Genomic DNA, 25,481 nt, shown 5'->3' on the forward strand with positions numbered 1-25,481 from the left:
AGAGCCAAGTTCATTGGGTATGCGCGTAGAAGAGCGGTCCAATCATTTCATTCATTGCACGATCTAAAATATTTCCTAATCCACTGTGTCATACAAAATTAACCCCCATCCAAAATCGCTATTAAACCATGGAGGAATAAAACATGATTAAATCAAACACATTTTTTATTTAGTGTCAAATGATGGATACAAATATATCTGAAATTCCTTGAGAAATCATCTTCTGAATCATGAATTCCAGAAATGTCACTTAAAACTTTGATTGTCCTTTTGTGGCTTACTGGTCAAAACAATTAAAATCAAGAAACCACTAGCAAACAAAATTAACTGTTCAAAAAGACAACATTTCTAAATATCATGCAGTTCCACTTGATCAAATGGAAAAACAAAGTACGAAAACAACGAGCATATCACAGGAAAGAGATTTAGTTTGCAAGTTTTATTGAATTTCACTGGATAGTTCACCGTAACAGAGTATACCCAAATACATAAAATACAAAAAAATCCACATTTGAATTAATACAAATACTGATAACACATACATCATTTTAAATTAAATAGAATTAAGGAGTGAAATTTAACAAGATGTTGCTGTTCAATATACACAGTCAATTCATGATAACAAAGTAACAGGGACCAGGCAAATCACTTTTTTATAACCAAGACTTTGTTATAAAAGGAGTGGAAAGCACAAGGAAAACACAAAAATTAGAAAAACTTGGGCTCTTTAGAATTTGCTCTTTACAACAGTATTTGTTACAACAGTGTTCTTGACTGTATATTAATTTAAAATAATGGGACTGTACAAGTGTTTAAGGAAATGGTGGAAAGCCGTACCTCTTGAAATAGTTGAAATCGCATCAGTCACAAGTCAGTCACAAGTCATTCAGTCCTAGGTCAACTCACAAGCTTTTCTACAAATGAACTGTGACATACATGTACATTGTTCATGCCACCATTCCTTTGTCACTGTTCATCTCTTTAGGTCTGACCTGATTTGTGAATTAATTTGTGAACTGACTTGAGCTTAGTAACAAACAATTCCAACTCTCCTTGATACATCAACTTTTTGAATGAAAGTAAAACTTTTTCCAATATCTGGCTTATTTCTTCAATGGTCAATTTCTTCGTATATTACAGAGTCCAGCAATGTTTATTCCAAAAATGGTGTCATGGAAAAGAATAGGCAAGTACAGATTTGCAAACTTTCTGTCTCATGTGTACAATTTCTATACATTTTACGCATCAAATGTTCAATTTATAGTTCTTAATACAATTACAAACTAATGTTATCATTCCATCAGTTAAAATAGGCAAATTCCATACTGACCTTCCAGGAATATATTGATTTAATTCATTTTTTCCCATTCATGTAATATCAAGGAAAAGAAATTTGGAAATTGCACAATGGAATACACATCAATGTTATGTTGAGACCAGCTCAAGTACGCTTCCTTCGAGCAAAGACTGTGTTGAAGATTGGAATGGAACTTTTGGCATTCCTGACAATCTTAATGAATATTCAGTTGGATTGTCTTAAAACAAAGCTAAATAGAATATTTAGGTTAGTCACGTGGGTTTTTGTTGAAGTGAGAGTTACTTTATGCTAAACAGCAGAAGTTTTTGTTCCACAATCCTTCAACTGAAATAAATTAATTTTATAAGCATACTTTTCAACGTCAATGAAAACTAAGCTAGGAGTAAGGATGGGTACAACACAATCAGGTGAGAACAAAAAATGGATGTGGGTCCTCTTGCGAGGCAAATGAAGGTTTTACACAATATTGACTTCCCAAATTAGAATGAACACTAATACTACCCTTTCTTAGTGCCTGGCTTGACAGCAGTGACAGATTTACACCTTGATTTGGTCCCAATAGGTTGAACGATAATTCATGCATGTCACTATAAGACATGCACAATGCCATTAATTTGGAAAATGGGGGAGGGGGGATTTTAACCCCCCCAAAAGTAACATAATCAATAAATTATTGTATGAAAATGAGATTCAAGTGCCGTCTAAAAGCAGAACTAACTGACACAGGTTCAGCACCGATGTCCAAGATATCAGACTCTGCTCTTGGCTTCAATCATACAGAAAAACACAACAGTTACTGTCATTCCAACTCCATTGCATCTCCTAGTCTAATCATCACCTTAGAGTATACTTCAACAACTGATCTTGGCATATGTTTTTGTACTCTTAAAAAAGAAGTAGGTGAGCATGTCAGTAACTTTTTTTTTCCAAGTAAGTGGTCAACATTGGCCACCAACGGTTGTAGCCAAATAGGACATATAAACAAAATACAAAGCCTTTCACAATCATTTGTCTCAATTGTTGGGAGTACAATATTGCTATAGTGTAATATAGCAAATTGAAAACGAGCAAAAATTGCAGGGCCTTCAGGTGATTACTTGTCCAACTCAGTAGTCATATCTGGAAACTGTACATTAATAAAAACTCATTTGTTTCTATCTTAATTTTGACATCTTTGATTTTTTGTAACGAATTGGAAAAACATTTTTGAGACAATTTGGAGAATAAACAGGAAACACAATGGCATGAGGCCTTACAACAAATAAATCAACAGTGAAGGAACATGTATAATTCTACAAAGAGAAAATACAATAAATTATATAAGAAACACCGCATCTAACAGATACATGCTTTCCAGTTTCTAATAACATTGCAGACTGGTTGTAGTTATTGAAGAACAAAGCAATGTGTAACATATTTTAAAGCATGGAATATTTCCTTTTTCCTGTAAGTAATACGACCTATTTCATATGGAAGTATAACATTACCAGCTGGAAGTCCAATACGAGGGATTCACAAAAGCTCTCCTCCAAGAGTTTGCAATGCGTTGGCCAATCACAATGCGCGAAATATGTCAACCTTTTCCAAACGCTCACTGGGTCGAAAGATGTCGTGCATTGTCATTGGCCAACGCATTGCAAACTCTTGGAGGCACGCTATTGTAAAAGCCCCGCATTCTTGTGGACAAAGTTCCTGTGTGATATTACCTAAATGTTACCAGTCACATAGCAAGCACGACTGAAACACCTTTAAATACATTAGATGTATCATTTGAGTTGGGTTAATCCACTTTGTCCAGTTCTTGGGAAAACCAGCATTACATCCTGGGCAAGAAGTCAAGATTTGGCCAGTCAACCATACTGGAAATTCTTTCCATTCTGTTGATGATCATAAATGATCTCTAACACCTATCACAGAGAAGACATAACAGAAATAACAATACCTGCATTACAAGCATGCATCGGAATCCGTAAGCACGCAGACACACACACCTCTGTAACTTCAGTTTAAAACATACTGGCAAGTCACTCAGAAAATCTAAACCACACACCAACAAATTTTCTTTGAACAATACCCTTACACAATGAAATTCAATAATGCATAAATATCTGTGTCACTGCAGACAAACTTAATAAAATAACCTACAAATTTTGTCATGAGACGTCACCTACAACACAACAATTGTACACTTTTGCATGTTATGATTCTAAAGTAAGATTCTCTGAGGTGGGCACACAGATGTTCAGCCCAACAAAGCTTCATTACCCATGATGCCTCACTACCCATGATGCTTCACTCTTCACAAACAATTTTTGGAAGTCATGAACTATGTTCTGCTGTTTTGTAGCATCACTAAAAACTCCCGCTTTTTGATCAACTGCATAGTGGCAACTGATTCATAAGGCTTTACAAGACTGACGAGTTTCAGATCCACCATGCATAACATACTCCAGAGAGCATCTTGTTTTCACAAATGTCAAACTTCTTCTGGTAGAAGTGTTCACAGGTACTGGGTAGCACGTCTGGTTCCACGCAGAACTACTTTGCTCTACTTAAGAAAGTTATGCATAGGGTCTCTCCGATTTATTTGCCTACTTGCGTGCTATTCAGCATGCAAAGCCTCTAGCTGCATTAATAGCATATGGAGGAATGTGCTTTTTTTACCTGGTTACTTATCTGAACAAACATCTGTTCAAAGCTGGTGAATATGAATTTCAGCAGAGCGTGGAGGAAACTGCCACCACAGAACATGGCCAAAATATTACCTCTGCAACTTAAGAGCTGAATATTTATTTTGTCATTTTAAAAACCTAATCAAAAGACTACTAAGCAGGAGGTCGTGGGTTCGAGTCCCACCCGATTAAGCTTGTAGTTTTTTCACAAGCCTTCAGGGGCATGCGCTGAGTACAAAGTGTTAAAATACACGTCAGGCAGGGCAAAAGTCCAAAATTAATTTACATCTCCCCAGCGCAAATCTATCTTTGAAATGACTAATTGAAAGAACACAAACAAAATGAATATGTATTTCAGCTGTAATACAGCAGCCAACATCGGGAAGGTAGATATTGGAGGCACATTTTCAATAATTACTTGAAAACTCGGTGATACTTTTAGGTTGTAGAAATCAAAGGGACTGTAACGAGTTAAAGCATTTCCAAAATCTGTGAACATAGAGCTATTAAATTTACACTAAGTTACTTGTTCTTGAGTTCATTAACATATTGAAAGGCCTGCAGGTTATGCCAAGTCAAGCAAAACCCATTGAGGACTTGTCTTTTGAGCATTCAAGCTGAGCAATGGTCTCAACACACACGGAATGCTTACATCAACGTTCTCTTGAACATTTCACTGTCCTATAATACTACAAAGTTAATGAATATATAAGTGTTATAATATTAGTATGTACAGTAAAATTGGAAGTATATTACAGTCAAGGTCCATTGGTTATGTAATACGTGCCAGCCTCAAGGTAGTCTGGTTCCGGAATCAATGACTATAATTCACTGGAGCATCACGACCAGAGTCCAGCAAGCAAGACGTCAGGTAACTTCATCTTTACCTCAAATTACATTTGTTGTTTTTTGTCCACTACTTGTATTTAGTGAACGCTAAATTTTTAATTTGGGATTCCAAACATTGCTACTCGGTGCACGGCTTTGTCCAAGCCATCAAATACGTGACAAGCTCTGCAAAAGTGAGTTACATATCGCCAGTGCCACTTTTGAGTTAAAGGCCTTTGAAAGAATCTTGTTCAGCATTTTAAACAGTAGGAATCCTCAACGCTTTAAAATCTAAAACAATGTCCATTTTCATCACACCAAACTGAGTGACACATCAAAAACAAAGCACTCAGTTTCCTCCATCTAATATAATGTAAAACTCAAAAGTGGCTCCAGTGCCTTCTGACTCATTTTTACAGAGCAGGTCACATGTACCGGTACATAACAATTGTATACATCAATGATGAAATAGATATACATGTACTGTGTGTCTATTACTCACATAACCTGACAAGGAAAACAGCTTCCATTACCAGCCACTGCATCGTGACAACACATTGGAACTTCTTGCTCACTGTACTTCCTCAAGCCCCAAGTTCATTTCTGTGCTGTCTTATAATTCAGGCAGTGCGATAAGTAGAACACAGTCTGTGCTTGTTATGCAGAATTGACAACAGGAATACAAGATTAAGTGTTCCAATGACCACTGAGCCCTCTTACAGAAAATAGGGAATCAAACCTTTTCTTTCCTCCTTTCTGATGAATCAATAAATGTTTTCCAATTCAGAAACTGTGTGACAGTGATACTTCAGGCGTTTTCATCATAGATGATAGTAACACATAATTGCATCCAATGCTTAGAGCAGCACGAGGGTGTTCCAATCAACGTGAGGGGCAGGAGTAAGTTTTTTCTGTGAGACTGGCACATTACACGTAGCCAAAGGATCTGAATCCAGCCCTTTCTTGTATCATATAATAAATAACAACCAGCCTCAGTGTTAATCAAACTTAAAATTTTTCTATCAGTGAAGTTGCAAACTTAAAAAAAAAAAAGTGACGGCTAATTTTCTTGAACGTCAAGCGGTCCTTTACTTTAAAAAGCAGAAAAAAATACCGAAGACATAAAATATACAGTCAATGTACATCTATATCCTTTGAAGCAGGACAAGAACACAATAAAGTTAGTCTACATGTACATCCTACTGTCTATTCATAAAAACCTGAGACAGTTAAATAGCCATTCCTATTGGTCAATATCCTGTCATATGACCAGTGCTGAATGGTTGATAAACCACCACCCAGCAACAAAAGTGGCCCCTGAACAACTAAATACATATACACTACAATGCACTGGCATCTTTGGGTAACATCACAATTTCAAAATGTATTTATTTAATCAAAGAAGCTTAAGGGTTCCACCAAATGTGGGTGCATTTCAAGGCCCAGAATACTTTGGGCAAGAGAATTATCATGTTTAAAACCACTTTTGAATATCATTGTTATGTAAGACAATTAACAAAAAGCATCTAGTATTTAAACGTCTTGACTAAGCCTCAAAAGTTGTAAAGCATAAGTGCAACCAACCTGTTTGATGTCTGTCATAGTTGAAAGTAAATATTTCCAAATAGGTTACTTGGGAGACATTTTGTGTTACACTTTTCAACATTAGGGAGACATCGGTCATTAGGGAACATTTCAATGTCTCCCTAATGCTCCAACTACCAAAAGGAGAAAAATTTTTACCGTCCACATTTTGAGAGACGATAGATTAGGGTCTGAAAGGAAAACGTGCAAAGTTTGGTTAAGATCGGATTAGGGAATATTGAATTATGGGATGGTAGAGTTTGAAAAAATTTTGTGCGCGTTCCTATGGGAACGTCTCCCAAGTGAACCATTTTCAGTAAATGAAAATTATCGAAATTATCAAAGTCAGTCTTTTTTTAAATTTACAACTGTCAGGTTATATTCGGTGGCATATCCATGTACAGTGTTGTGTTTGCTAATATTAGGAAAAAAGAATTTCAGATGTTGATAATTTTTATACTAGGTTTTGTTTTTCTTGAACAATCTCCTAGATTACCGATGGTAGTAACGGCCTTTTCATGTCATTTAAATCATCTTAATGTACACTGTGTACAGAAGAGGGGAAACAAACACACGAAGTGGAAAAGTAGAGAAGTTTACATACAAAACTTTCAGAGTTTTTGCTGAACTGTATGAAAACATATACATATGAATGGCCCTGATGCATATCATCTACTTTTACTGATAAAAGCTGATAATGACCCCAACCAAAGACGAGGGTCATTTTCACAGCTTTGACGGCCAAGCCGATCTGAAACAAGCTTGTTTATAACTGGCCAAACGCATATTTATTACCTTATTAAATATTCAAAGTTAAATCAAGAGAGTAGCATTCACTTTACTGCTGAAAAAAAAAATCTGTGATCAGGCTCTTAAACAAATTCAACTTCAGAGTTCAGAAGACCTTTCTGGATTCACAGTTGTTGAATCAAAAACAGTTTTTCAAACTCGTCATTAGAAGGATTGTTATTTCCATTTGACAATTTTCCCATTCAGTTTTAGTCTATAAATGTGTATAATTTATTTTTACTCCACAAGACAATTTTCCTTTAAGGTAGCAGTCAAATATCATGGAATATACTATTACTTCACTGAGACAGCAAGACAATACCGCACCAGAAGAACTAGGTTGTTTTTATCACATAAGACAAGGGCCTTGTGTGCCAACATGTCTATCGTTGTTCCAACTGCATTCACTCACAGTGCATGCAGCTTGATTGAAAATGTTCAGCGACATCACTTCTTTGATGCCGACCATCACGAGCAGTTCACATGCACTGAACGATTGGAAAGTTCTTCTCAGTTACGGGCACAAGTTTGATAGGTCATTACCTTCCTGTCTTAATCAGCCTTCAAAAATTCTCACTGCATGTGGCTGTTATTGCATGTTCATTTGCTAATAGTTGACAACCCATTTGAGCCATCTTCACAACTCAAGGTTCTGTACTGAGGGGTTCAGGGCTCCATCCTTGTAGAAGTCCATGACGTGATAGCCTCATTGACAGGAACTATGGCTAATGAGCCATTTTACTTCAGAATGGCAAGAAAAAAAGCCAAATTTCTACAGATATGGATATGCTGCTACGACCAAGAAAACCAAACAAAAGACACTACTTCAGGCTGGAGTATCTACGAACACCAAGATTCCGGCTGGATGGACTCCATGTGCATACATCAGAAGGGATTCTAGTCCTCCACAAGTGGAGGTTGGTCGGTCCATTCCCTTGGTGGGGGTTTAGGCAGCTTGGACAATTTACAGCTCAACAAGTCACCCACCTCACTTATGATTTCCAGAGCCTACAAACAAAGAGGAGCAATTCAAATTTACAGTTTTGCATATTCCTCGTTTCTCTCCCTTAAGACGAAATAGTTCTTCCGCTTATGAAAGTGGCAAAAATTAAAAAACAAAACAAAACACCTAGCACAAGGGTTGCAGTCGAGTTGTAGACAAGTTATCTAGTCTCAAGCCAAGTCAAAGGCTATTTAAATAAACAATGAATTTGTTTTGTTATGATGGACACGACTGTAAGCCTGAGGGTTCTGGCAATCGGGTCAAACGTAGCTGTATGGAAACACGCTGGATAATGTGCGACCTCGGCCATGTCTCAAATGGGAGTTGTCATCTATGGATAAAGATTCTTACATGAAGCTACAAATGAAGCAATGCAAAACCAATGGTAGAATCCAAAACTTTCTGGCTTTCACATTTCCCGTCATGCAGACTTTACCCCCTGATTTTCTTACGAGAGGTTTAACTCTGGTACCTTATCCAGCATTTCCTTGGTGTGGCTTGCTGATAGACAGATTCTTGCCCTGCTCTCAACCAGTGGCGTAGCAGGAAATACGCAGACAACGATACCAAGACCACGCTTACGGCACATTCGGCTGAATGCCCTAAACAAAAGCAACAAGAAGAGATTCGTATAGCAAACCATGTAGGCATGGATGATGGTCACATTAGCTGATGACAATATCCACTCATTTGCAATCAAATTGCCATTGATTTGTGTCAACGGATAGGGGAAGAAGGGTCAAGGACAACTTGTAAGAAAAAAGAACAAGGAAGTAGATATGCTAAGAGACTTTGAGGATGCTTGCTGCTGGTCTCTTGTTAATCAAAGCACAACTCTTACATTAAACCCTCTCTTACAAAAATCAGGACCCAACTGCACAGCACTGCTTAATATAGCATAAAATGTTCTATTTACTATTTTTTTGATGTGCTGAAATTAAATAAGACAATTAGAATGGCTGATTAGTAACTGTTTCCAACATTCATGTTTACATTTTACATTACATGTATATGGCATAAGGAATGTTCTCTTGAAAACTACATCCAATCATCAAATTTAATCATTTCCATTCTCTGTGACTAAGAATTAGTCAAATTTTACTTCATTTTTATTTCGGAAGCATTTTTACTGTAGACCAGATTTACAGGCTTTAATTTGAGGCTGAAAAATCAAGTGTTTGCAACACAGGTTTCTTTTACAATATCCAGTGGCAAAATCTGAGAGTCATACACATGCTCATGGGAAGTGGTTACAGCCGCTAGCTAGTGGCTTCCATAAGCAGCTGTGTTATCAACAGCCACAGCCCTAAGTCTTGAGCACAGCCAAACACTCATGAGTAGGCAACACAGTGCCTGCAATGATTCCTTCTCATGCTGTACAAAGCCACTAGGTTTTGAAGTCCACTCATTCCAGACCTAACCCTAGGCATCACACTTCACACATTGATAAGATCTACTCACGGTACTTTGGCTGGCACACAAATCACAATCGGAATGACAGGTGAGTCCTGGTTGCCATAAAATATGAACCCCATCTCTCGCAGATGATGGCGAAAATACTGGGTATTCCAAGCCAGACGACTAATGCGATTCGATCCTTTGAAGAAAAAAAGCGACAAACATTCTCTCAAAAGATTGACAACACTGAAACTGTACAAGTACTCAAGAACATCTACAAACGACAAAAAAACCCTGTTCTTTGTTTGTGCTCCAGAACATGGGACTGAAGATTTCAAAACAAGTGGTTGTAATAAATAACATGTTTTAAAACAGATATGAAATTTACTATGCACTTGACAGTACTGTTCATAATATTAACTCAAATTTAGGTAAAGGTTTGATTTCAGAAACAGGTTTCAAACTTTTACAACACCTTTGTGAAATATTGACTATCTGCGTCAAACAAGTTTTATTGTCACTTGGAATACCGTTGAAATCATAGAAAGATGATGCAAATGTCAAGTTTGGGAAACTAAATCTGTCTTGCCATGCCTTGTGTAAACATCTGCCAACATTTCATAAGAGACATTTCCAATGTGCAGAACCTTGACGTTCCTGACAGACTCAAGGTTGTACAAACTACCTGCTACATGTACGTTCAATATCTTGACCACACTGAATGTGCAAAAAACATCATAATCCAACTTGAAGAATCTAAAATCAGTAAATTGTTCACAAAAATGTGAATATGCATCAGATATTCTAAGTATAAAATGTTGGGTGGCAAATGACTTCCTGTTCCATCGTATCTAACATTGAGAGTCCAGTTTACAAAAATTTCCCACTGAAAAAAAGATGGGGTGTTTAGAATCTTACCAATGCTTGTGCCATCTTCTCCCATGATGGTTCGCATACTGGCTATGACTTGTTGTACTACGGGGGGAGCCATAGGGGATCCATAGGCGGCACTATGAGACTTGGATCTAATCCAAGCTATCAAATCCTGCAAAATAGAGCAATTCAGGTATAAAGATCGACTGAGGACTCCGCCTCACATCATGCGCTAAGAGGACATGCGATTTCCTCTGAGCAGTGCTGTAACAGAGTCCATCAAGTCCTTTCACAAGTCCAGTCTCAAGTCCTTTTTCAAGTCCAGTCAAAAGATGAATGAACTACGAAAAATGAACATGTATGCTTCGTCACATTCCATGAGACTTGGAGATTTGTGATGGATTTGTATCCATGGACTTGCGGTGACTGGACTTGCAATACTTAACAACCTCATTGCCTCAAAGCTTGTGAAGTCACATTGGTTGCTGTGCACACTAGCATTTCTATCTTATAAGCTCGAGTGGCCTGGGTTTCAAGAACAAGTATGTAAAACATGGGTTTACAGAATCTACATGAAAAACTGCATGCGTGGATATTTAAATGAGGTTTAACCTGAGTAAAGGTGTAAGGACAAGTGTGCCAGCACTGGCCAATATGGGAACCCGAGTTCCTTGGCCATTCGGTGTGTGAAAACTTTGACTTTGCTTATACTAATGAATGGGCAGCATTAAGTGTAACATTTCAGTTCGCAGGTGAATAAAATACATTACTGTTTGCCTTGAGATTTCTTGGTTCCAAAACAAAAGTAATTTTTGGGGGGTAGAGGTTGGGGGTTGTGCCACGTTGCAAATTACCAAATCTAACCTAGGTCAATTGTAAAGCCTGCTGAATCTAAATTCAAACAGCTGGACCAAAATGTCTTTTTTTGACTGCAAGGCTCAACCAAACCAAAAAACTCTATGAACCTTAAAAATGTCAGAAATGTCATTTGTTTTGTGCCCGACAGCAGGCTATTTGGGCATTTTTAAATGCAAAGTTGAAGTACAACAGATGGCTCAATAACACTTTGCTGCCTGCAGATGATTTCAGCTGAAACATCGGAACTTTGGTTGTCAGTTTCTGATATTTTATCCATGGACATTAATGTCCATATTTCCTTTATTTTGACATACAGAAAGACACCTTGACATTTCTATTTTCAGACTGTTAATCCACTGTTGAATATTAAAGAGTTGATATTGGTCCATGTACATGTATGTACCGGTAACAGGTGCAGGGCAAAGAAATTAAGAGACCTTCAGGAATCTACTAAACCATTTAGTGCCATTGGCATGATCTCTGCATTTTATCACTTACCGATGGTACCATTTCACAACAAATCAGCCCCTGGTGTGGTATTGTAGAGTACTGAAGTGAACATGTCACATGCACAATTATGAGAGTCAAAGGCATGAGAACCAGCGCGTGAACCAACACACGCACGTATGCCATTCATTTGCACTACAATGTCTGGTTCAAAATGGCATCACACTTCTGTACTCTATACTGGCCGAAAATTTTGCCTTTTTTTAAAACGACACAATACATGGCCACTTGTCATACCCAAGAGGGACCTCAACAATTCTCAACTGTCAAGAGTCATGTGTACAAGATTTGTTAGGCATTCTTACGGTAACCTTGTCTTTTGTACCCCAGTGCTTTCAGGGCAACACCACAGAAAACGATTTGCTACAACCAATCATGGCACACAGTGTGTGGTTACCGGTTACATTATCTGCTGTGAGAACAACCAAAGTGAATTCAACACTCAAAGAACTTATTAGAGAAAATTGCTACGGGTTAACATATCCTTTGGCATGAAGTGGCTGGAAAACTGAGGACATAAAACATATAAAGCCCTGTGACTCATGGCATCTGGGCCTCAAAGTCCCAAATTTGTCGATTTCATCGAAAGTCGGGTGTTAGATTCTCATGGATTGGGAATGGTCTTGGTTAACCACTTCAGACCGGGGCATTTTTCAACGTTGAGGATGCTGGGCCTGAATGACTATCATTTTTTCCGTTTTCAAAATCCTTCAACAATTCATCATTCCATTTAACAGTCGTTTATAGCCGCACGGAGTAATCTTCAGGCACTACTCTAAGTTGACACGTGACCTTCATTGACACCCGAATACTTCAGCCAGGCCTGCAGCCTTGTAAACAGAGCCCAGCTTGTGCGGTGTTATACAGCTGTCTTTTGTTCACGAACCTGGCTCAGTGCACTGCTGACCTCTTTTCAATAGGGGCCAGATTAGCATGCAGCGGTGCTGTGTGGCTCATCGCTGCGGTGGTGGAGAGCTTTTGTCCCCGGTGGTAATCCGCTTGCTCTATATACCCCAAACCCTGGTATACGGTTTCAAAATAACGCTGGATTATCACCACTTTTGAGAGTGAAAAATGCCGGTCATGCCCAGCAGCCTGGTCTTTTGTTCAGAGTACGGTCTTTTGTTACAGGCCTTGTTTCCTTTGTCCGAGTTCGGAGACCCCGGCCACACATATAAACCATATGGCTCCGATCCCGGAATCCCCGGCTGGTAGTGGTTAAGGTGAGCGCTACCGACCTTACTGCCAGCGAGGTATCCTCCACAGGCTCCAAAACTCTTGGAGAATGTTCCCATCATGACATCAACATCATCAGGGTTGACACCGAAGTACTCCACGATACCACGTCCTGTACGTCCCATTGCTCCAATGCTGTGGGCCTCATCCAGGTATAAATAACACTTGTATTTCTTCTTGAGAGCAACCACCTTTGGAAGACACACAATTGAGCCCTCCATGCTGTATTTTGAGGGGAAAAGTGTGTCAATATGTCAGCTTGTAGGAATTCAAATTCATATTTCCAAATGGAGATGTCAGCAAAAACATGAAATTCACACAAAATGCAGTACTTGGTCCAATGGCCCAATTGCGCCCGCTTAGTCACTTTATTATGGAGTTTGTTGATGTTTGATATCCACTACAGGTCACGTGACTTGGCGGGTGCAGTCGGTCTGATTGGTGGAAACCAATGGCAGATCCAAAACCAAATTGTCATGGCGAAAGGCAAAAAAAAAGATCTTTTCTTCCCATAAATTTCCATTGACCTCTCCAGCGTGGATTTAGGACAGATCCAGACCCAAATGTTCCGGGGGGGGCTCAACTTTTTGGGCTGGAGAAGGGAATTTGGACTTTTTCATGTTACCTGTTATGGCCTTTTCAAGAGTGAGGCTACATTCAGGGCCTTTTAACAAGCTTTTGGAAGGATGGAAATGAAACAGATTCCCCCCCCCCCGAAAAAAACCCTGCCTTTATTTAGCTCATAATTTATACCAAAAAGTTGGGGGAGGCATTTGAGAGAGCATGGCCTATCACCTCCCCCCCCACCCCAATCTGCCCTCTGAAGAAACCAGGCCAAAGTTACAAAATAGTTAGGGTTCTGGTACGAAAACTGCACCTGGTGTTTATAACAGGACAAGGAAAACACTTGCTGAAAGTTTTTCTGGTTGTCTGGCCCAGACCATGAACCAACAGCGAGCTACCAGTAGGATTGCTTTACACTGTGTGTCATACATGTATGGTGTTCAAATGACAGACTCTAGTAATTTTTTCCCTCTGTAGGGGTGTGGGATAACTTTGGCTTGGGGTCAATTGCGTCTAAGGAGCTCTGTATACATGCTGGTCATCTTTCAGCAGTGATATACATGTATGTCTGCAAGCAAAGTGCACTGTCCGACAGCTCCTGGAACAGGTAGCAGGACTAGGTAGCAACACCAAATGAGAAAAAGCAGTTCACACTTTCATGTTAATGTTCCATGCCATAGATGTTACTTATAGGAAGGTATTTTTAGCCCTGCATATTCAACTTTGACACAGGGGTGTGAGTGGAAATTTTAAAAAATTGCTGAAAATAGCTGACATCGCGAGCGCAAAGGATATACAGCGTGGGGTCTATTATTTGGGCCCCGGGAAAATTTTGAGATGTAGATGCTCTGTGGTATATGTTACAGCCTCTGGTGTGACTGTTGATCGTTTATTTTCCTGGCAATTTAGGCTATGCATATTTCTAATTTGACTTTTTCTTCATATTTGTATGAAACTCCTGAAGAGGTTAAAGAAATGAAACAAGTTACATATGGACAACACTAATTTTCCTTTAAAATATTATAACAGCCATCAGAAAGTGAAAACATGTCCTAACAGTGAAAAAACAGCTGAGAAAATTCCAAAGCATTTACTTAGAAAACAGATCCTTTTTTCTTCAGAAAAGTCTCATAGGTTTGTGCACAGGGGCATGAAGTGTTGTCCCTATATGGAACTCTTTCCAAATAAACTCGTAATAGTTATACCAAAATTGCAAATATCGAGGTTTGTAGAATGAGTAGGCCCTTTTCCCACCTGATCTCAGCATGTTTTAAAAATTTCAGTTCTTGAAATAATGCACATCGCGCATACATCGCATGTCCAAGCATTTGGATTTTCCAGGGGCGGACTGTGTTGCCTGTCCGTCACATCTATGGTCCATTTCCACGGATTTGTAACTTGAGGATTGGTCTTATCAAAGGCTGTATCCATGTCAGAACCTCTTTGGACAATTGTACACAATGTACCTATGTGTTGGAACTGATACGTGTATTTTGATGAGTTTAAGTCCAAAAACTGTGTCAAAGCCCGTTCAAAACAATGCAAAAACCATGTGAGAATGCATGACACAAGAAGAACTGTGCATGCCCTGCACCAGTTGTCACGAAGCCCTCTATCAGTGAAAGCGAAAAGTTACTAACCTTACTTCAAGCAGCAAATTTACAATGAAATGTGTGCTACATGTCACGGGTTCCAGTGGGGTTTGTTAGTCACTGCTTTAGCTCACCAAGAATGGCTGCAATGAGTCCCACTGACATTATATGAATATTGATATTTTATTGGCAGCCAATCACATCACAATGACCAGATGGTCTGGGGATGCTGTTTACACACAAGGCTTGCTCCCTGCCGAATGTATGCCCTCACACAGATCTGTGTATGCATGTCCGCAAGAGGCATACACTGTGCATGAACATTATAACAGCAGATTCAGTCATTTGCATTACTGTGCCCCAGTACTGTTCGGTGTCAGTTTGGCCTGGCTTTTGTGTTGATAGAAAAAACCCGGAAAATTGGTACTTGCGAAAGGAAGAAAAATGAGGAAATTTGGCCTGTCGATAGCAAAAAAGCGGAAAATTAAATTCGGCATTTTCAACAAAAAAGTGGAAATCTGCTAAAAAGCTGAGCTTTCACACCCCAGTTGACAAGTACATGTGGCTGAGCCACTTTCCTGTAATGGGCAGGTTTTGTTATAAACTCTGGTTTGGCCAAGTAGCTGAAATGCATCCTTGGGGTGGGAATATTTAGCTAGCGAGTGTTATCTACTTGTGTTACGCTAGCATTTTTACCTGTATATGCCTTCAACCACTATAAGAATCTTCTTCCAGGGCCTGTGGGAACGAGGTTGACCATCTACAACGGCATTCCTCAAGACTTTCTCCAGGCTTTCCATGTCTACAAGTGAAAAAGACAACTCAACAGCTTCATGTGAAGACACACCTGAAGTCCCCTGTAAGTCTTCACCAGGGTGAACCTCTATGTGGTCACCACCGGCAGAAGTAGAATAGTACAACTATTTGAAAACAAAAGGTTGCCACGAGTTTTGTATTTCATTCTCCCTGTTGTAATTTGTAGTTTTTGTATTTTAAATTGTTAATGTGGTATATCACGGACAGCCGAAGAGGGCACTGTAAGCACATAGAGCTGTGTTCTTCATTTTAAGTTCACAATTTGTATACTCTTTATGTTCCTGAAAACACCACGATAACACCATGAGTTCAGGGGGAAAAAAAGAAAGAAAGCAAAAAAGAAGACAAAACAAAGTAAACTCATTAAGACTGTCCAATCATTGTTGTGTTGCTTGGAGGATTTATTTGCATGAATATTATCCCATTAACTATATGATACAGACACTGCCATAAAAGTCAAGAAAATTGCTCATTCAATATCCTATGCACTCTTCAAGGACACCGTAATCGATCTTTTCTATCTCATCTGGCTCTTTGATGACTAAGCCTCAACGAGTCCTTAAACACATGACCTTTCACAAACAATGATGAACTTGTAATTTATGTACAGTATGAACAAGGCCATTGTCACATACAAAAAATACTTCCCCGCTAAATATTATAATGTTAATTTGGCATGCAAAGTACAAGTTTGTTTTGCGTGTCACTTTGCATTTTGAAAATGACAATAAAAGCTAAGTAACATTTTCTCCATAATTTGGAATTGCATGTACCAATCAAAGCAGAGAGAGCAATCTTTAAGTTGCCCTGATTGCAATATTTATTCCCATATATTAAGTTTCTGAACCAAATTTTAAGGCTGATCTCGCTTTAGATTACAAGACAGCAGACCAGTGAATACGGCTAATGACTTACCATTGTGTTCAAATATACGGACTACCGCACCTGACAACCTGGCACCCAGTACAATAGATGCATGATTCAGTTTGTCACTGACTACCAAGCAACCCTGCATCAACAATGTTAGAAACAAGAATAGAGTGGTTACCAGGCAACCGTGCATAAAAAAGTACAGGATACTTGAGAAATGAACACAACGCATGCCAGAGGTGCGCAGGATAGTCTTATTAATACGTGCTACTGAACAAAAACTTCACTCAAATATGAAAAGGCCTAAAAAAAAGGAAAGTTTGTCAGCTAAAAAGTTTAACATGCATTTAAAAACCAGGTTGGCACAGTGTTTCTTTCCTCGCCTTCCACCTCTGGGGGCCTCGGTTTGAGTGCGCCTCAGTCCGCATGTGGATTGGGTTTTCAGTCCCTACCTGAGTCCATGGGTTTTCCCTGAAACATTTATCTGGGGTGTTTCTCCGTCTAAAACTGAACATTTCTCCACTGTCTTCTTCACTCATTATCATCCTATAATTGGCACTAAAATGCGCTCTTGGATGATCAGATATAAATGAATAAAAGCAATTCAAATGCTCATCTACATGTAGGTCGGGTTTCTTTTCTGTCACAAAACTTGCGCTTGTACATTTGAAAAATGACTTATGCTGGAATACATACATGTACTTTCTTTGATTATCAATTTGCCAACAAAACACAAGGTCAGGGAGAGGAGGAATTGTTCAATGAAAAATATAGAAATGCAAAATTTACTGACAAATTGCAATATAAATGTTCCCCCAGTATGATAACACACATTCAACAAATGGGGCATACAAGTTCCAGGGAAGATTCCAAATAAACAATTACTATATAGGTGCATGTGTTATTAAGAAGATTCTAATAACACAAATGTTGGGCAAATTGCAATAAAGCAAATGCATAAATGCAGATATAATTCCTCGTTTTTGTAACAGAAATAACAACTCCCACCGCTTGGGCATTAAGGATGCATCTTGCCATCATAACTCCTCTGGGATAAGATGTTAAAACCTACTTCCCTCGTATGACAAAAATACCTCCATGACTAACAAAAAAATATGTAAGGCAACCGAAAACTTCAAATTGAGAAGAGATATGCAGATCTTGAGATGACAAGTGAGACATAAATTATTTTCATAACTCGCTCAGGCTGTGTATGGTCTACGAAGACCAAGCAAGCACAGCCTGGTCTACAATCACCTGGAGATGTTAGCCACTTCTTACCTTTCCTATCAGCGTCGGCATGTTGAGCGCATTAGTGGCAAAGCCCATGGCAAAAGTGACAGCGTCCTCCTTGCCCGTGAAGCGAGAGACAAGATGATCTAACTCAGAATGGATATTTAAATTACCTGTACGAGAGGAAAGAATGTATGAACAAGGGAACTGTCAAAACAGATGTAATGTAATATCATAACATAATTTACTACACTTGTTGAAAAATATGGCCCAACAATTGAACACGTTAAACTTGACATTTTGTGGGTGATTTTTTGTAGGTTCCATTCTGGCATTAACTTCTGCATCTGGTGAACCAAGTCTTTGGCAAAGCAACTAAACAAATAACTTCCACTTCTAGTAAAATTGTATCAACATTTTTAACTCTACATGTAAATGGCTATTGATGAAGTTTGAGATTGCAATGTTTTAAGCGAAAGTAGTCATTTGAGGTGAGATGATCTCAAATGCTTTGCGCTTGATGAGCAGGGGTAAGCATCATACATGTACATGTACATGTTTATCACCCTCGGGCACCAATACTGGTGGATGCCTATGATTTATGAATACACTTGCAGTAAATGTGAAGACAGGAACTCACAACACTGACAGATACAAAAATAAACTCTCGGAGTAGAAGAAATAAAAACAGCATCAACATGGTTGATGAATACCAAAACTATCTGGGGGGGGAGAGGGAGATAGTAATAACATCTCTGTCATGTCATCCTGTTTACTACTTCAACAATAATCTTGGTGAGGTCATAGCTACGGTAAATAGAGCCTGCTTATGGTCCATTAATGCTAACTACAACCCTCCCTCTACCATTACCGTCAAGGGTAAAAACCAATTTGATGGACCTGCTAAGCCAATAGGTTTTTTTATGCTGAGTTTTTTTTTACTCAATAGCAAAAATGGATTACCTAGCAAAATGCCAGATGATGTGCACTGCTTTGAGCTTATTCTAAATGCAATTTGTATTAAGTAGAAAACGTGTTAACTTTGTACTGGTTGTATAGTCCTGGATATTGTTCATTCATCCTTCAGGAACCAACAGAACATCAGTTGTAAATATTACACATGTACAGCTTCCCTTAAAGAGACAGGTTATTTCAGACCATCTCACAGACTGGGTAGGGGTGGTGGCTCCATCCTTCCCCAAGAACTCGACTGTCCCACACAAAAGTTTGAAAACTTGGCATGCATAAAGAGACACTCCTTATCAGTAAGTTCAAGGACACAGGCCTGCAGCCTGCATGCACTGAGGAAGCAGTAAAAAAGTTTCTCTTGGCTGACCTGTCTCAGAGAAATGGGCGAATGACAATATCAGTGCGGGTACGTTGAATTGCCACAAAAGTGGTGTGAAAATGACTGGAGAGAGTTGAATTCTGAGAAGAACTCCTACAGGTGTGGCTTGTGAGGAAAAGCACTGTGGTGATATCAAAAAAAAATGGGGGGGGGTTGGATTCTGCCCCCCACCCCCCTTTTAAGGTTAACCACTTCCTGTCGGGGCAATTATCAATGTTGATGATGCTGTGCCGGGATATTTTATCATTTTTTTCTGTTTTCAAAATTCTTTAAATATTCTTCATCTTCATTTACTGGACACTTACAAACACGTGAAGGACTGTCTGGTGTCCACTCTAGCCTGACAGACAAAATCTATTGACGCCCGAGTATTTCAGCCAGGCCTGCAGCCTTGTAAAAAGAGCCCAGATAGTGCAGTGTTATCTAACTTTCTTTTGTTCACAAACCTGACAGAGTGCCCTGCTGACCTCTTTTCAATAGAGGGATTTCATATAAGCACTGTCTGTACATATCTGCATCGAAACCGAGGCTCTCTGTGTTGCACTTCGTCGTGCGCGCCCGCGGAGTCCACACAGTACATGGAGTATCCGGTTCGTAAGTGTGACGCCACTTCATTTTAAACCACGCCCACTGCACAAGATACACGACCATCACAGGAACGTTAGTTCGCGGTCAATCGTAATTATTTTTTATTTTGATTTTACGTGTCGAGTCATCCTGAAAGACTCTTCCAGAAAAATTTGCAGCCTGAAAAGTCTGAATTTAACATACCGTTATGTATTTTGTGTCTTGACTCCTTACTTTCAATCGTTTGATCGTATTAAGAATTGAAGCTGACACACACAGCCTCGTTTTTAAACGCGGAAGTGCGCAGATCGACGCTAAAAGCATCGTATTGGGATCCCTCTACAGGGGCCAGATTAGCGTGCTGCGTGGCTCATCGCTGCAGTGGTGGAGCATTTTTGTCTCTGGTGGTAATCCACTCACTCTAAATGCCCCAAACCGTGGTATACTGTTTCAAAACAAGGCTGGATTATCTCCACTTTTGAGAGTGAAAAAATGTTGGCAATGCCCAGCAGCCTGGTCTTTTGTTCGGAGTACGGTCTTTTGTTACAAGGCCTTGTTCCCTTTGTCCGAGTTCAGAGACCCCGGCTATGCATATAAAGCATACATGTCTGGATCCGGAATCCCTGGTAGGAAGTGGTTAATGTTGAAGCTTCTCATGCAAATAGTACAGTGCATATTAATTCTTTCCTGAACATCTGCCAGCTGGTTTTAAAGTGACAGGAAACAACTAGACATGTACACTCAATTTCTGGACAACAATACCGGTAAGTTAGAAGATGTATCAATTTATTGTAAGGAGATAAGGGGTTTAATTGACATCCATGTAATTCAGGTATGAAACAACACCTTTGATGTCAGATGCTCTTGGGTGCTGTTATGCCAGAATGCATGTACTTTTCTTTTCTTCCCAATTTTGTTTTTATTTGACATTTTACTGATTACTTCAACCTCACAGGCTGCAGTCGAAGCCATCCACCTCAAAAATGGATAGCAATAGACCTTTTCAATACTTTCACAGAAAAACTCACGATTATGAAGTCTTTTTACAGTGCTAAAAATCCTGCTTAGAGTAGAAACTAATAGCAAAAACAATTTAATGGGATTTTCTGAAGAAAAAACTGAACAAAGCCGGAAAACCTGAGAGAAAATGATCAGCAAATTTACACCTCTATACATTCTCTATGGCCCGCTCACACTTATTGCCGCCAAGGCCATTTGTGCGCCTGCGTGCATAATTGTGATTTTATAAGTGAAAAGGTCGATTACAAAATTTATGCAATATTTACCACATCTAATCTTGCTAGGAGAAATACCCACTTACAAAGAACAGGAAGTGGTTAGTCCGTGCTACACTGTGCTTAGCCAAGTTCCTAGTTACCATGGCGATGGGAAACACTGAGATTAACAAGGACATCCTGCAATTTACAGTAAGGCACACATAGGCCTTAAGGTCAATACTCCAACAGATCACTTATGATACTCACCATGTCATCAATTTCTATACTGAATGCAGCTTGGATCTAAACTGTACGTGTACGCATGCTTTCATATAAAAGTGAGTAGATTTACATGTACAAGAGTTTGTTATGAAATGTTTATTGTAAACAATTCAAAATTCACACCTGTACTTACCCGAGTTGGTGACTCGAGTCATGTGACTTGGGCTCGAGTCGGACTCAAATCTCTATTTTTGTGACTTGTGACTTGACAATACCAGCTATGACTTATGACTTGACTTGGACTTGCAAAGATTGACTTGTGACTTGACTTGGACTTGTAAAATTGACTTGTGACTTGACTTGGACTTGCAAAAATTGACTTGTGACTTGACTTGGACTTGCAAAAAATGACTTGTTACCAACCCAAGTCTGACGCTACTCAACCAGCTCCATACATATTCATAACTCGTATAAACTAGTAACTTCGTAAGTTGATGCCTGGTTCTTTTTGCTGATTACAGCTGGACAAAATGTGCAGCTTGACTTGTACTTGGACAAAGAGACTTGTGACTTGACTTGTATTTAGACGAAATGACTTGTGACTTGACTTGTTACTGGACCTAATGACTTGTGACTTGACTTGGACTTGCATATAATGACTTGTGACTTGACTTGCAAAATGTGAATTGCTGCCACCTCTGGTACTTACATATGCAGCATTTCTACCTAGACTTGGCCCTCAGCCTTAAAAAAAATACAACCCCTTTGGCTTTAGGACAAGGTTGTTGCTTCAGCAAGGGAGGTGATGACAAGGAGTTAGCCTAAAACTGGTCCATCCTGTTTACTCACACCATAATGCTAGGGTCATAACTTGACCTACATGTACAATGAACACAGTAATGACAGCAGGCAGTGATCCTAAGGATGAACTAATTATTGTAATGTGTATTTGCACACAACTTCCAACTTTCTGAAATCATAAGACTGTAATGTGAGAAGCATAATATGACAGAATTGTCACTGTGATCCTTTTAATAGCTCCATGCTGTTGTGCATGTACATTCTGGGGCAAAATCAAAATCAAGAGGAAGCAAGTGTTGTCCTTCCACCCTTTGTGGACACTGTTACTTTGCAATGAGTGGGTCCCTTCATTTCATTTTTGGCAAAAACTCTCCACTGATTTTAAATAATGAAATACATGTAGCATGGCTGGTTTTCATGACTGAGTGGAACCACTGCTGAGCCCTGAGACTAACTACGTGTACATGTCATTTACATTAACTTATCTTTTTTTGGAACTTAATGCTGCAGTTTGATATTTGCTATGACAATCAGCTGTATTGTACCACACAGAGTCATCCTCAAGTCAGACCCCTCCATGTGTGCACAAAACCCGTGGGAACTGCTGTAGCATGATGGTGTGCGTATACAAACCCAATACTAGAACCTTTTGTACAGGTACACAGAAACTGCCTGAACTTGTCAACAACAACAAATCCTCTATGTGAAGTGTTATGCACGTGAACTCAACTGTCTTTGACTATGGACATACATGTAGGTTGAAATAACCTCGGAAACCCTGCATAAATAGAGTCCTGACATCCTTATCTTCCAACATGTCACCACTGCTCTCATGCAGTGTACACAGCCGACTCCAACCTTACTCAGACGGACTAATCTGCAGCTGAACCCAGAACCGGTGTTTTAACCCTGTCAGCTGAGGTTACAGGCACCCCTCATGCCCCTGACTCATTCCCACTGACTTTCAAGCTTAACTGTCCAACTCTCTGTCAGTCTGATTTTCTCCCCAATACTGTCTAAACCACAAAGCCACAAAAATCAACCAATATAAGCTGACCCCTTTGACCTGTAATCACACCATTCCAGGAAATGGCGGCCGTTGCAGGTTTCTAGATCCTCATGGGGTGGGTAATATACAAAGAAATGCTTTGAATGATCGATTGCAAAGTTCACTTCAGGACAAGCAAAATAAACCTATTTAGTGTGCCTACCCAGTCGTCTGCAAGCTTTGCTCATGGAAAATGCAAGGGGTTGGTGAAAAACAAACAAAAAGTCAGCAGTTACTAGTCCAGGCAAACTAGAGGCCTTTCAAACGTCTGAAATCTGTCTGGATTGAATGTCTGAAATTCATGGCAAGCAGTGGCCAAATTTCAGCTGAATTTACAAATGAGAATTCCTCAGCAAATTTCAGATACTTATGAAGAATTACGTTTTTGACACTGGTTGAGGTGGGTCAGTAGCTGTAGGGATGGGGGCTGGTGTCATACTGTCCCCCTCAATTCCTCACAATCCCCTCCCCTTCCCAAAATTTCACAACATGCATTATACTAACCGCACACACATTTTACAAATTGGAACATGACGCTGCATAAGCCAAACATGAACAATGGATACATGCAAGTTTGATTCTAGGTCTGTTGGCTCGCTTTGGGACCTAGGGCACGGTAGCCGCTGCAGACTTAAAAAAAAATCACATGACCCATTATTCGCCCCCTTCCTAAATGAGAGTTTGATACCTAGTTCTCGTCTTGGGCTGCATATACCAGATCCATACTGTCTTGTTATTGTGTCCACCTGCACTGATCGTGGCCCACAGTTTTCAGCAAATCCCAGGTAGTTATAGGAACCCAAGTTGATACTTCTCTTAGTCCTTCCTGTAAAACTGTATAAAGAAAATCAACAAAGAGAGAAAAATGGGTCACATGGAGTTTACCTTTTTGACCTCAGCCTGCTGACTGGAGGTAGCTTCTGATCAGTCATCTGTTGTGTTTGTGGTACATTGTACATGCTGGCAGATAGACAATGGACATTTCTGGAATACTAAAGCTTTGGGCAAATCGTTCCTTAAAAAACCCAAATCTGCATGTGAATTCTCAATATGAAACAAAATACCCACATTTCTGCAAATGTAATAAAACTCTTCCGCAGCATACATGTACAATACCATTTCCGACTTTTATGTTTAGTTTTCTGTTGTCTAAAGACATGTACATGTATCCTTCATTTTACAGCATTTCCCCAACTTCTTGATGACCTTCTCTGAATTAATTTTTTCCCTCTGCCTTGTACATATGCATAGACAAACTTGGATGTCACCTTCTAACAACCGGAATGTCTAATCATTAACTTAAATTGTGGCCTTCTTTGAATTTCAACTTTTTTTTCTTGTTAATTGTTCAACATTCCTCTGTGACATTCCTCTATAATCTCTTTACTCACACTAGATGCTGCACTTTTTTTTACCTCACCTTAGCACAAAACCTCAATTAAAATATCCTCCTCTTACCATTCTTTATCTGTTTATAAATGGGTAGGTACCCATTCATCAGGACAGTTCATTCCCAACCAGGTTAGTGTAGACTAGATCATGAGGTAACAGGTGTGAGTTATATGGAGGCTCTAAAAGCAAATTTGTTTTAGCAGTCATTGTACTCAGGGCTACTTGCTGGTACATGTACACAGTCCAAGAACCCTACTGCAATCGGACACACAAAAGACCTTCCCACTAGTCAGTTTATCAGCTTAGAACTCATCAAAGCTATCACAATTAACTGTTTGCTTTTCCAAGGAGTAAATGTTGACATACTTATCTTCCTTGTGTTGAATGTGATATTGATAGGGAGGAATGCATAGCCAACTAGTAGTAGCAGCCCATTCCCACTTGATCCACCAATTGAGGGATCCGATTCACCTTTTGCCAAATTGCTCAATCAGATCCCCCTAGTGGTGGATCAGATCCTGCAATTGGCGGATCACGATCAGATGGGAACGCAAAAGGTGGATCTGATCCGGCAATTTGACCTGTCAACATCAGTCCGTGCATGAGTAGCGCCAAACTTTTGCGGTCTGATGAACAAAGAAATACATTTTTTGGCGTGTAGCTCGTGTGGAATCTTTAACTCACACAGCATCCACAATAAACAACTGCTGAACTATGGGCTAGCAAAATGTGTCACCACACATGC

At 39.4% G+C, this 25,481-nt stretch overlaps 1 protein-coding gene across 2 annotated transcripts in view; it reads right to left on the reverse strand.

Annotated features, from left to right (window-relative positions):
* Positions 1 to 410: 410 nt before the first annotated feature.
* LOC110986243 (serine palmitoyltransferase 2-like) overlaps positions 411 to 25,481 on the reverse strand; it is a 49,091-nt gene continuing 24,020 nt past the window's right edge. For both annotated transcript variants that reach the window (XM_022247974.2, XM_022247973.2), the window contains exons 5-13: positions 24,033 to 24,178; positions 18,190 to 18,314; positions 16,954 to 17,047; positions 15,919 to 16,024; positions 13,069 to 13,288; positions 10,511 to 10,637; positions 9,656 to 9,791; positions 8,667 to 8,796; positions 411 to 8,199 (exon numbers count right to left, since the gene is read on the reverse strand). In XM_022247974.2, the coding sequence (XP_022103666.1) occupies positions 8,089 to 8,199; positions 8,667 to 8,796; positions 9,656 to 9,791; positions 10,511 to 10,637; positions 13,069 to 13,288; positions 15,919 to 16,024; positions 16,954 to 17,047; positions 18,190 to 18,314; positions 24,033 to 24,178 (1,195 nt within the window). In that variant the 3' untranslated portion in view covers positions 411 to 8,088. The remainder of the gene's footprint in view (positions 8,200 to 8,666; positions 8,797 to 9,655; positions 9,792 to 10,510; positions 10,638 to 13,068; positions 13,289 to 15,918; positions 16,025 to 16,953; positions 17,048 to 18,189; positions 18,315 to 24,032; positions 24,179 to 25,481) is intronic.

Source organism: Acanthaster planci, linkage group LG01 (genome assembly GCF_054643075.1).
Source record: "Acanthaster planci isolate LZ-2023a linkage group LG01, COTS_SCS, whole genome shotgun sequence".
NCBI lineage: Eukaryota > Metazoa > Echinodermata > Asteroidea > Valvatida > Acanthasteridae > Acanthaster > Acanthaster planci.